Below are 14,150 nucleotides of genomic sequence, written 5' to 3'. Positions count from 1 at the left end.
CGATAGATGCAAAAATTCATAATGTATTTTAAAAAATAAAATATGCAAATAGATGTTAGAGAATATTTATTTTTATTTTTTTGAAGCTCACTTTGCTTTCTGGCCGGCTAACCAAAAATATTTCTCAACTGGTCCTCTGTTCTTGAATATTAATCAAAGTGGAAGTGATACCTAATAAAAATATTGTTATTTTAAGAAGTGTTTTTAGAAGCAGAAGCTTTTTTTCAGGTCATCATGTGAAAATACAAGTCATATTCTATTTAAGGTTTATCGACTTCTGGTATTGAGTTAATACATTATTTTACCTTCGAATGTTCATGCAATTTAATTAAAAATATTATAAATATCGCACGACACGCTTGATAAGGCATTAGAAGTTGTATATAATTGAAAATGTAAATGTAATCGCATTGGTCGGTGCTTGGGTGTGCGTTAGCCTTTATGATCGTTTCAAGTCAATGCAAATTTATGTCAGTCGGCGCCATGATTTATGCAACTCGGCCGGAAAGCTGGGCCTTAGCCATCGGTTAATTGTTAATAATAAACCCGGGGGCATTGTTGCAACTTCGTATTAATAATTTCACATGTGAGACATGTGTGTGTGTGTGTGTAAATACGGATTATTGTAACGCGTACCAGTCACGATGGGGATTTGTGTAGAATATAGCTTTAGTCTAGACTTGCCTTGTTCGAAGGGTAGTTATATTTCCGAACACAGTTATATAACCAAAGTCACCGTCTATTGAAAGCATTACGATTTGATGTTAGTCTCATTATTTTACAATTTCAAAGAGATTGCGATAAGTGGATATATTTTCGCCTATTTTGTTTAATGTCAGGATATACATTTTTGATAGCTGATGAGTTATACATATAATAAATAGATTTGAGGCGTTGATTCTAGAGATTAGCAGTGAGCGTCAGAGCTTCCAATTTTAATACAAAACACACGCACGCTGGACTAACACAATCATACGATAGGAGTTGACAACCGATTACTGTTAAAATATATAAATATGATTTTTTTATTTAATTTGTGCGAAATATTTATTTCATATTTATATTATTTTTATATCGACGCGACGAGTCACTGTGTAGATAGGGTTTGTCAAATAGGGTATACCTTGATTATAATATATTAAATTGATTTGATAAAATACTCCGATAAGAATCTAACAATTATGCGTTTAAAAAATCTTTGGGGTATAAAAATATTAACAAACAGTTTGGTTTTCGCGAAAATCCCTCGACTTAAATCCCATCAACTTGATAGTTTTATTATGAAAAAAAGTACTGTAACGTTAGATATAGAAAAAGCTTTCGACACAATATGGCATTACGATTTGTTTCATAAACTATACAAATAAAAAAACCCTGACTATCTTCTACATTTAATACGCTCATATATGAGAAGTAAAAGCTATGTATTTTCTATTCCAACTGGAAGTTTGCTTTGACTTGTTTATCTTTAACTTGTATCGTACACGAATGATATCTCAAAAATAAAAAAAATACGTGCTTTCGGTCTTAAACCAATCGCAATTTAATTAAAAATGTCTTTTAAAATCGCAAATAAATATTTTGAGAGGTGGAAAATGAAAATTAATAGAAATAAATCAGAAGTAATTATTTTCACTTTACGTAGACAAACACTGTCACCATCTTTCCTAAATGAAGAGGGCAGTGACGTTAAATCTGAATTAGTTACACCTGGACTACAAGTTTAAATTTAATACAAATATTTGGTTATTCGCTCTGAAGAGCTTGCCGCCATTGTGGCCCTCAGACCGATATTTAATAGAAAAGCGCGTTAACTATAATAAGTCAATTTTAGCGCGTTAGCAATTATATGTATTTTTTTTCTAAATTACAAGGCATTTAAAATTAAGCTATAAACATAATATATTATAAACTTTTTTATATTTATTAAAAAAAAATGCATATTAGTCTTAAAATACCAACATCTTAAGAACACTCATTTTCATATCAGAAATATTTTAAAAATATTTTTCGAAACCACACAAAATTTAAATAAAAGCACATATTTTTTCAGAAACTGGTTCTAAATATTCAGTGAAATGTACTCAAATTTCAAAGCACTTTATTTATTGTGCTTTTTGCTGTATTTTTTTGCGCTTAAATTGTAAAAAGTTTTCTAATTTCTTACAACGTTAAAAAAATTAAATGAAAAATACTCTACTGTGAAAAAAATAAGACATGGCCTATATAAGAGCTAATGAGGGATAAAAAATATATGTAATACTAGATAATTTAGTGATTATTTTTACTCATATCTATGTAGGAATACATAATAGTATTTTGGCGATAACAATAAATTGTCAAACTTAACTCAATTATATTGTAAAAGGTGCGACAAGTTCAACTAATGGATCTTTTTTTTCGCATGTCCATAAAAACATTGTGTGTCGCTTTAAATATTTTTTGGAAATATTACACTACAATTTATTTTTCAGCGCATGAAAGGCTTTATAAAACTGTGACCTGGCACAGTTTAAATATCAACCGAATCGATATTTTTATCAGAAAGAGACAAAAAACATCAAAAATTATTACACCAATTTGGACAAGATAGTCTCATAAGATTTTAGCAGTTTTAGCACAATCAAATGATATTTTTTGCATTTATTTGATAATATTAATTTGTCACTTACCCACTATTTGGAATACACGAAAATTAGCTGGTCACCAATGAATTTCACGTCAAACTAATTCAGTACAAGTTTAGATCTTCAGGTCGATATCATTAGTCCGAAGACATGCAGCCATTCCACTTTGATTGTCAGATTTACTTTAGCCAAGTCGTCACTTTGAGTTTTCAAGAGCTTACTCGAGCTTCAAAACGACGAACGATACATTTTGTATCTATATATGAATATAGATATACTTGCACAAATCGATCGTATCACAGTATCTGTCAAAATGAAGCTAGCTATTTAGTCATTTGAAAGATAAAACATTATTTGAATCATCAAAAAATAACAAAATAAAAAGGAACATATCTTTAATTTTGACAAAAAATAATAAAGGGTTGCATCACCTAAATCTGGGTATTGATTCTCATCAACGAAAGCGTATCATTTAAAGTCAAAATATCAAATATCACAAAAAAGATTAATGATATAGTAATTGATGTATAAAAAAATATTTTATCTTGGCGTATCTTTTCGGGACTCAAAATAGTTATGGCAAAGAAAATAATCTAATAATTAAAAACTATTATATACATGACATAATGTATACTTTAAAAATGATGTACGATTATTATTACAATAATTAAAATCTGCGGCTACATTGCTCATTGCAGGCAAAACATATCTCACCGCATCGCGAGGGATCGTTTTGCATAATGGCGCTTCTTGGTGAGAAAATAAAATAAAATTATGGCAATCTCACCCGCGGGGGTTGTGCTGCACCTTGTAAATTGGACCAACCCTTTAATATATTACCTTTGAAGGATTTTTTAAAAAGCAAGCCGTACTCTTACTGTATGGTCGGGCGTTTAAATGCTAAAATTTGTTCAAAACACTTCACAAACATATAATAAAATAAATATAATACATATACACGGATATTCAGATACTAACGATATTAGAGAAAATAAACGTAGTTTTTTCTATGTATAAAAGATATGCTTGAAATGTGTGCTTAGAATGGCTGTGTTAATTTTTTATACTGCTAAATGTGAGATTCGTTTGTATTTGATCACTTTATATGAAAATAGAAACTGTTCTTTAAGGCAGCGGTTTCCAACCTTTTTGTTACTACGCCTCCCCAAAAAAAAAATTTTTTTCCGCGCCTCCCTTACCTTTTATTTTTTTAATAGATTAAATAATATAGACACGTTTTAAATAATAAAAACTTTATTACAAAAATAAACTGAAAACCACAATTAATAGAATAATAACAAGGTTTAGTTATAACATACACATACGTGTATATTTATTTTTATATATAAGTTTTTTTAAACAATTAAACCAACTACATCTATCGCATAAAAATTTAATGCGACGGTTGTTGTTGTTTATTAGCACAAAGCTTATCAAATCTTGGGGGCAATGTGGAGAGTGCCACTCGTATCTCTTTTTCGACTACTAACCTGTTGCGATATTTAGTTTTCATTGCAGCCAGTGCCGAAAAGCCCGTTTCGCATAAATACGACGTTACAAACGGTAGAAGCACTTGCATTGCTTTGCAATACAAAGATTCATACTCTCCTTTAAGATTCATCCAAAATTGAATTAAAGTTTCATTTTGAAACTTTTGTTTTAGTAGGCTATCGCATGATAAATAATTTGAAAAATGCAGCACTAGACCATCCAAGTGTTCAATAAAAAGATTCTTGCTTGTTTCAATATTGGCTGTGGCCCAGAAATCTTTTGACAGTGAAAACATGTCCAACTCATTCTTTTGTAAATTTGACTTCCATAACTTCAACGTTTTAATGAAAGCTTTTACTTTGTCTTTTTGAACAAGTGGATGCATTTTTGATCCCTGCATTGCTTTATTGAAACTGCTCAATTTTCCAAAAATTTCAACTAAATAGGCAAGTTTAACAAGGAAATTATCGTTCGTCCACAAATGTGCCTCTTCGTGGTGATTTTCTTCGAGAAAGGCTGTTATTTCTTCTTTGAGTTCAAATACCCTTTGAATCGCTTTTGCACGAGATAGCCAGCGAACTTCACAATAATACAGAAGTGAGGTATAATTAGCTTCCATATCTACACACAACTTTGCAAACAGCCTAGATCTCAAAGGACTGTTCTTAATGTAGTTTATAATTTTTATAATTTTTGTAAAAATGTTGTTAAGTTCCTATTTTTCCATATTTTTTGACACTAGAGCTGCTCTGTGAAGCATACAGTGCGTCCAGATAGCATGTGGTGCTTTCTTTTTAACTAATGCTTGAAGACCTGCTTTGTGTCCGGACATTGAGTGAGCTCCGTCAGTACACAGTCCAATACAATTACTCCACGTTATGTCGTTTTCTTTAAAAAAGCTGTCCATTATATTAAAAATTTCAATGGATGTGGTCTTTCCAGGAATGGGTTTGCAAAATAATATATCTTCTAATATATTATTTTCCACAACATATCGAACATATGCAATTAAATGGGCATCTTTAGCTATATCAGTTGCCTCATCTACTTGTATGGCGAATTTCGAAGTACGCAGCCGAGAAACTAATTGATCGCAAATATCTTCAGATATATCATTGATTCTTCTTCCGACTGTATTATCAGCAAGCGGAATTTGTTGCAACTGTTTTGCATATGATTCGCCGAACATTATTCGAACCATATCAATAGCTGCTGGTAAAATTAGAGTTTCTCCTATTGTATGTGGTTTCTTAGATTTTGCGATTCGGTAAGAGACATGGTACGAAGCCAATAATGCATTTGGTGATACAGAAAGAATATTTTTGAACGTTTGCTTTTGATTATTAAGCTCATCCAATTTTCTTTCAAAATATTCTATGGACTTATCAACGTATTCAGAATGTAGAGTTTCATGGTGCCGTTTTAATTTGACTGGTCTCATACTATCTGAAGCCAAAACTTTCGAACACAACAAACACATTGGTTTTTCCAAGCCATCTATAATGACACTAGTGAATCCTAATGATAAATAGGATGAACTGTATTGTCTTTTCTTGGGAGCTTTACTTCCTTGTACTTTTTTGATTTTATTCCCACTAGTATCAGCATCAGTATCTTCATTATTGTTGACTTTTCTCTTGTAACCACTCAAAAATTTATCCATTCGTCTAAAAAATATTTAAAAAAATGAAGTTTAAAATATACTAACGATTATTTTCAAGAAGAAATCACGTCAGAAACAATTAAAAAAAAAAATATCACGCCCTGCCGACACGCTTCAGTTGACACGAGTGACATTTAAATTTGAGGTTATTGTTTTATGCAACTAGCGATCGTTTTGTGTATTACCGAAACAGAGCGTTTGCAAACGCGCCATTTTTAAATTTCTCCGCTCCAGATATTTTTTTTAATAGGAATTAAATATATGTAAATGTAAAAAAATGAACATTCATGCACTGAATTTTCACTGTTACGTTAATATATCAAGTTTTATTCATTTGTAGATATTATGATATAAAAAATAATTCATTAAAAAATGTTGGCGCCTCCCCTGGCAATAGTCCGCGCCTCCCCTGGGAGGCGCGCCTCCCAGGTTGGAAACCGCTGCTTTAAGGACTAGAATGTTATTCGTTGGAAAAAATGGACCGTAATTGACCTAGTATTTTTATTGAGGATATCAAAGAAAAATAATATTATAAATTTTAGTCCAAAAGGGCCGATATTTCGGCTCACAATTCGGCATAAATTTTTTAAATTTATTTTAACATGTTTGATATTTTTGTTTGACATGCGCGACGTGTCAACATAAAATGAGTACATTAGCTTAATCATGGGCAAGTCTAACGGTACCTAACAGTTCCAGGTGCGTCTTTTTAATGATAGGGATGGCTGGCGAAGTGAATTGCATATACGAAATTTTACCATTTATACATTTTCGTCTTTATTTAGATTTATTTTCCCCCAAATTGTACACAAAATATGCTTCACTTAACATTGGTGTTAAATATTAGCAAAGAATCAAAATATTTATATTTAAATAAAAAACATATTTAAACAATTTGCGCTAAATGTATGTTTTTTTATTGAAAAATCATGCAATGTTATATTATTTTTTTTAACCAACCAAAGATAAATTGTAATAGACGATATTATTAAAATAAGTAATATTTAAGATGTTTTGACGGATGTTTTTTTTTAATTTTTTACCTCAAAGTAAATAAATATGAAAAATATTTTATTTTTATTGCTTTAAACAGTAAATATTATTGCTTTTTAATAACTTGCATCATTAAGAGTATAGGAAGAAGTCTTAATTTTTTAAAACACACGTATAATATAATTTATTTAAAAAATGCAAATCAAAGATTTAAAAAAAATCGCATGTTATTTCATATTGTCTGGGACTAAAAGGGTTATGCAGTAATTACATATTTTTTATTCTATATTATTTACATAAATTTATATGTCAAATTAAATTATTGTTACTTTACATAAATAAAAATAAATAAGTATATTAGAGATAAATCTTTCGAAAACAAATATTATTGAAATATTTTAAAATCAATCATATAATTTTGTATTATATTGCATTTTGAACAAACTGATATACAATTTTTTACGCACTCCTTTCTCATAATGTTAATGATAATCGTAACTGATAAATAATAACAGGTAATATATTTTATTGGAATAGTAATAATAAGTTTATTGCTCTGGTATAAAAATTTAGGAGGCATTTAGAAGCGGTCGATCAAAGACAAAGTTTTCCTAAATTTATTGTTCCAAGAGAAGAAAGATTTTTATTTAAAATATTTTCTATTTTATTGTATAGAAACAATAATTGCTGGAATGAATGTTATGCAAATCAATAAACACGGGGAATCATGCGAGCAGTACTCGGATTATTTTTTCGGTCGATTAATTGCAATATTAATTATAATATTGATACCGGTAATACCGGTATTGAAAATTCCGGTAATATTGAAATCTCTAATTCATTGACACATAAGGCACTAAAATATTATAGTGGAAATAGGCTTTAAATATATGCATAGAGAAATGCTGATAGAGTTTTCCTGGTGAAGTCACATTAAAAATAAACTATAAAGATGTTATTAAAAATGGCATACATAAAACAGAATTGGTTTTATATAGACCACCTGGAGGCTTCAGTGGCATTAAAACCTTTATATAATATGTAAACAAAACGGATCTACAGCAAATATTTTTAATAATTTTAAAAGCCAAATTAAATTATTTCGCATAAAATATGTCGCAACGGTGGCTAACTTTTATATTTATTTGTAGCAAAGAAAAGATTAACTTGTACACATTATTTTTATTCAATAAATTATATTACGATGTTAAAAATATATAAAATGCCATTTTTGTCATGAGGTCCGGAATCATTGTTTTTCCAGGCTCTCGGCGGCTATGGCAACAGCCAATTCTAGGACCGGCAACTGATTTTATGTACAATTAAATGATGTATAATATTATAAAAAAATCGCGAAATATTTTCTAAGCCTCATATCTTTACTTTTTGAATGCACCTCTTAGTTATAATAAATATAACTTATTTTAAACGGCTTCTTAGCTTTTAAACATTTTTTTGCTATGGATTAAACGCCACACATAAATAAACTTAATAAATTTCGTTAATGGGTGTGAAAGTCGTATCTTCTGATGGCTATTGTTAGTATAATATTATCATTATATAGTAGCTCTTTTTACAATGCTATCAATCCATTAGCATAATTTAATATAGCCTTACGCATTTGCGACTCGCTTTTGTCCCCCTTTTGGATTTTCCTTCTGGCCGTTTTGTCTCCTCCGCAACCTTTGTGTAATGAGCGAACTTTGTTGTTCAAAGTCGAAAGTTTTTGTGCGCGAAGCCATTTAGCTTTTAATTTTCGTCAATTCCAACAAATTACAACTTTAAATTGATATACAATGTAAAATCAAGGGAGCGGCTAAGGGCTCGCCTTTATGAATTTCAACCGTACGCATCCATAGAGATGACCCGTGAGCCGAGACCAAAGTCGAAACTCGACTAGAGCCCTTAAAGCGAATCAAGTTGTGTGAATTAATTCTGGATAGCGCATGGCGTAATCAAATTATTTAATATAATTTCGCTTTATCTTAAATTATATTCTTACAAGTTTTTGAATGTTATATATATGTATATACATATATATATTTATTTTGTATAAATATGCGCAAGGTCTAACAGCTTATTAAAAACTACTATTCAAACTTCTAACTAAAATTCAATTTTGTGATGAAACCAAAGTAAGATGAAAAATATTGCAAAAAAATATTTCAGACAGTGAGCGTGGGATAATTTTAATATATGAATTTGCTTATCGTAAAAACACGTGAAAGGGCTCACCCGTTCCAATATATTGTTGACAGCAAAAATGTGTTTCTACTATGAATTAAAAAATTAATTTTATAATGTGTCAATCATTGTCAACTCTCGCGGACTATAAACGTAAAAGTATCTCCTATTTATGAATCACCTAATTGTACAAGCAGAATTTCCAAAAGTGAAGAATTAATATATTTTTTTACTTCTAAATCGATAATAAATATTAATTATTGCCTTGTAATAAAGATTGATTCTGTACTTATGAATTTTTTGTCATTCTCTTGAAAATAATTTATAATTAAATTTTATTGTATATAAATTATTTATGAATTTCTTAAAAATACTTTTGTATTTCATAAAAATACAAACGTGGGTTTAAAGTACGCCCAATTGATTATGGTTTCTAAGAACAATTTAACTGTAAACATAATTCGTACATGTTTTGCTATTTTTTAAATATAACACATCTTATTTTATCATAATACTGAAATACTGTACTAATTGTATCTCTAACAAATTTGGAAAAGATAATTTTCAACCATTCTTGTTCATACATACATACATATGTAGTATATACACTTTGTAGAGTAAGAAATCAAAAGAGGCCCGGGCAGATGTTCGCATTTAAACGGTCGCATAATAAAAGGGTTAATTTCGCAGAACCGAACTAGTTAACCCCCGAGTGTAACAGGGCGAAGGATAATGAAGACATGGAAGGAGATACGAAAACGCAACGGGGGCGTATAATGAATTTCCAAGATACGACCGTAAAATTTCCTAATAAATAAAGGCGGAGAACCGCCGAAGAGGCCGAAATGAAAATTTTTCCAAGGGCAAAAATAATGATGTCTCATCTGGTAATGAGAGGATAAACCAAAAGTATCGCTCGTTAAGACAACGACCGGCGAATTAATCTTTTCTCCATTTGACATTTGCGGTTATTAACGAGTGAAAGAGAAGACGGAAGATTGGTCACTAATCAAAAGACAAATTCAACCCATTTTGATTTTTTTTGTATTTTTGATAAAAACGTATAAATATATAGATATACATTTAATAAAAATATAACGAGAACGATTAAATTTAATATAAAATATTATCGTTCTATATTGTTTTATCAGAATTGAAAATATATATTGTATTTTTTTTAATACTCGATGTAGAAAAAATTATAGATAGTTCTCTAAAAAAAATATAATTGCTGAATTTTTATGACACAAAAAGAAAAATTCTCTGGAAACATGAATAATACAATTTTTTACTCATATATTGTGTATTGAAGAGAACCTTTATTTAAATAAAAAATGTACGTATGTTATTTTTAACTTTATGATTATTAAAAAAATAACGCTACTATGACATCTAAAAACTTTGATACATGCAATACATAAGTTTTTAATCTTTGTAAAGTTAATATTAATATTATAAAAATATATTCCCTTATTATTTTACTTATTAAAAATTAGAAATAATATGACTTTGTAACATATTATATGATGTAAAAATATATTTAATTAAAAATATAAAATTTAAATAACTTTTCTTTAATTAAGATTTCATTCTTGTGAAAAAATACTATTAAAAAACACAATTAACATCTACTAAAAAGGGAAACATAAGACAAAAATTTATTAATATAAATTAATACGTTTAAAATTCAATAGATAGAATAGATTTTATTAAAATTACTCATCACAAAATTCATCTGTGAGATTAGGAAAATCTAGGAAACCCTAATTGATCTGTGACGATCGATTGAAAATATAAATATATAATATCACTATTCCGATCTCATAGATACGAAAGAACTTATAAATCAATATTATCTATATGAGATTCGAACCCTGATTTAGTCACTGACTTATACCACTAATCTCACTTACTAGTAGATAAGAATATCATACGATAGAGTGCAATAAAAATAGCAGGATAACTGGCTTTTGTTAGAAGCAACCGATGAAATGGCAATTACATTTATAGATTTCCTAATAATAATGTGCTCAATCACGCTTTTATTTTATTTCATAAAAATAGGAAATATTTTTTATATACATAAATGTAAAATATTAAAAAATATGATATATAAAATAATATCAAGCAATTGCAAAATTATATTATTTTAGTTACAAAAATAACTTATTAGCATAACAAATGACCTTACCGATAACAACTTACACCATAGTTTAAATTTATAACGAAAAAGTATTATTTGAGCAATTGAACATTAAAAATATATTTGAAAAAATAAGAACGAATTGAAAATAAAATTCAAAACACAAAAGTTGCGGGTCCGATATTTACACACAACCACTAGCTGCGGTACCTCACGTTAGTGAAGGACCGACAACTACAATATAATATATAAATTAATTTAAGACTATCGTGACCCAATAGGTTATCTTAATGCATCATAATTGGTAAAAATAATACATATTATTATTTCGATACAAAAAAAATATAATAAAAATAATACATACTAAGAAAGAGACAATAAAAAAATCATAAAATAATAAAATTTAATGTAGAGAAAAAAAGTCCGCAACAGACCGAACGCATTTATACAATCCTCTACATACAGAAAAAATTAAATATCTAACTGCAGTGTTTAGTTATTTATGATTAAATTAAAGAGCATAGGGCTCAGATTAGACCCTCGAGGAAACCCTGAAGATGTGAAATACTCTTTCAACAATCAGCTGCCATAAGTTACAAACTGTCTACGATCGCTCAAATATCTCAAAAAAAGCCGAGTTAAATCATCCGAGCAATCGAGGTTCGACAATTTTTTTAATAATAACTTATGGCACATTTTCGAAAGCCTACTTGAATTCTCGCATCGAGATTTTGTCACCGTTTTAGTGGAAGACTGAAGTTTAGTGACAGTAGAATGGCAGGACGAAACCTATGCTGTTGGTCCAATAAAAATGATTGAAAGATATATATATGATTAATTATCTTTTTTTATGAATATGGATAGCTTTTGTGCATTTCCAAAAATCAGTAAATGGCGACGTTTTGAGCTCAAAATAACGTCTAAAAAAATTGTCAACAACAGTATAATAACTGATTTAGTTTTATATGTATTTTGTTTAAAACGATTAAATATAAAATACTAAAAATAATATAAATTAGAATAAACATTTTTAGGACAACGTTGTTAAATAATAATATATATTATAATAAATATAAAGATAAACTATATTTTTTATCGAACATTTTAGACGAAAGCGAAACTTTTTTTTTTGTTCGAAACTACTACAGAAAATATTTATTTTAAGAATTTCTAATTTTTATTTTACGAACTATTTTATTTTCACAAATAAAAGATTTAAGCAATAAGAAAAAACTTCTAACTTTTATTTTGCTAGATTTCATAAAAGGTATTTCAGCATCTCGGTCCACCTTTTACAATTTCAATATATTTAATTCGAGCACAAAAATAACGTATTGTGCGAAAGGCCGCTCCTCATCGAGAGCCGCCTGTCCGTAAATATATTTTATATTATATTAATACAATTAGCGAATGTAAATGCAAGGAACTTAGGACGGGTCGTCGGGGGTGGGGGTGGTGGGAGAATGGGTGAGGGCGCGCGATAGTGGCGGGAGAGCCGGCGAATCAGAACAAAGACCATTTTAAATTTCTCGAATGGCTTCTGTATTTCATTTCGAAATCAGCTTAATTGTGAATAATTAATTTGTGAATAAATACAGTTAAATTCGAGCGAAAATGGATTCGAAGTGGTTGTGTTTCGAGCCGGAGACGCGCCAGCTAAATTTAACCCTCGCTTATCCAGCGGATGGATGTGGCTGTGTTAATTTTGCGGATTCTTCCTAATTTTTTTTTATATTAATATCATTGATTTATCAATAATTTAAGGATGCTATGAAACTAGTTTGTATGGAGCAATTGAAATTGATTAAAAAATGCTAGCAATCCATTTTTTTAAACGACGTTTTATGATTCATATTTTAATTAAATTAACGCTTTTGATACAAGACTTTCGAAGATAAAATTGAGAATCAGTATGATAAATGCGTATTAGAAGTTGATGACTTGTACCTCAAAGATCTATCATTTTATCACCAGGGCCGCCGAGAGTGAACCCGGGCCATGGAAAAACGATGCTTCCGGGCCTCATGACAAAAATGACATTTTATATATATTTTATTATCGTAATATAATTTCATAAATAAATAATAATAGGTATGAGTCAAAATAAATAAATATAAAAATTAGTCACCGTTGCGACATATTTTTTGAAATCTTATTTAATGCGAAATATTTTAATTAGGCATTAAAAAATAATAAAAATATTGACTCATATTTATCTGATAATTAGTCGTGTTTTCTTTGCTGCTCAGTACTGTCATATATTGAACTTCCAGTCCAGATCAAAAGAAAAAAATCATGTTATCGATTATTAGGAATTTATATTAAGACTTTTTATAACAATATTACGAGTGAGAATCGAATAAAGTACATTTAAACCAAATTTTGCCCAATAGGAGAGCGCAAAAAACAATTATCACTTCTCAGAAGGCAAAAATCCACGTCAAAAGCAATAAAATCGTGCCGCCGCTGTCGCAGTAGGAACGCTCGTTACCGAGCGTTCCTACTGCGACAGCGGCGGCACGATTTTATTGCTTTTGGCGTGGATTTTTGCCTTTTGAAAAGTGATAATTGTTTTTGTGCTCTCCTATTGACCAAAATTTGGTTTGAATATACTTTGATTAGTTTTATTATATTAAAAGTCCATAGTAATATAGGAAAGGATAGCTATCATATTTTTAAAACATTGTGTAATATCGAAATGCAGACAAACTATACGATGCAAAATCTGTCTGACTTGACCTAATTGAAGTTGTGTTATAAAACTTTAATTAATTTAAAAACCTTCATTAGGTTAGATTTGGGTTTGAATAGCAAATGGATGTTTCGCAACTGTCAAATTGAGTTTTAACGACTTTTTAGAACAGCATATTAACACCTATAAGTTAAATTATATTTTCATCAGTAAAAATATATATATACACGTGAAAATGTATTTGGACTTTACTATTAAAAATATTACTTTACCAAAAAATACACTTTACTGTAAAACTACAATAGTGTAAATCATATAATTTTACTAGAAACTGCCAGATAATTTATATTTTTACTG

General features: G+C 29.3%; 1 protein-coding gene across 1 annotated transcript; it reads right to left on the bottom strand.

Annotated features, from left to right (window-relative positions):
- Nucleotides 1–4,808: 4,808 nt before the first annotated feature.
- Nucleotides 4,809–5,870, bottom strand: LOC148232506 (zinc finger BED domain-containing protein 5-like). Its single transcript, XM_088192911.1, has 2 exons — nucleotides 5,827–5,870; nucleotides 4,809–5,785 (listed from the first exon to the last, which is right to left on the bottom strand). The coding sequence occupies exon 2, from the start codon at nucleotides 5,779–5,781 to the stop codon at nucleotides 4,834–4,836; it is 948 nt and encodes a 315-aa protein (XP_088049037.1). The 5' UTR covers nucleotides 5,782–5,785; nucleotides 5,827–5,870; the 3' UTR covers nucleotides 4,809–4,833.
- Between the last annotated feature and the right edge of the window lie 8,280 nt (nucleotides 5,871–14,150).

This window comes from Plectrocnemia conspersa, unplaced genomic scaffold (assembly GCF_051122295.1).
Source record: "Plectrocnemia conspersa isolate PC_06_02 unplaced genomic scaffold, ASM5112229v1 ptg000009l, whole genome shotgun sequence".
NCBI classification, from domain to species: Eukaryota; Metazoa; Arthropoda; class Insecta; order Trichoptera; family Polycentropodidae; genus Plectrocnemia; species Plectrocnemia conspersa.
Note: the sequence above shows the minus strand (reverse complement) of the source record. Positions and strands in the feature narration are given on the sequence as shown.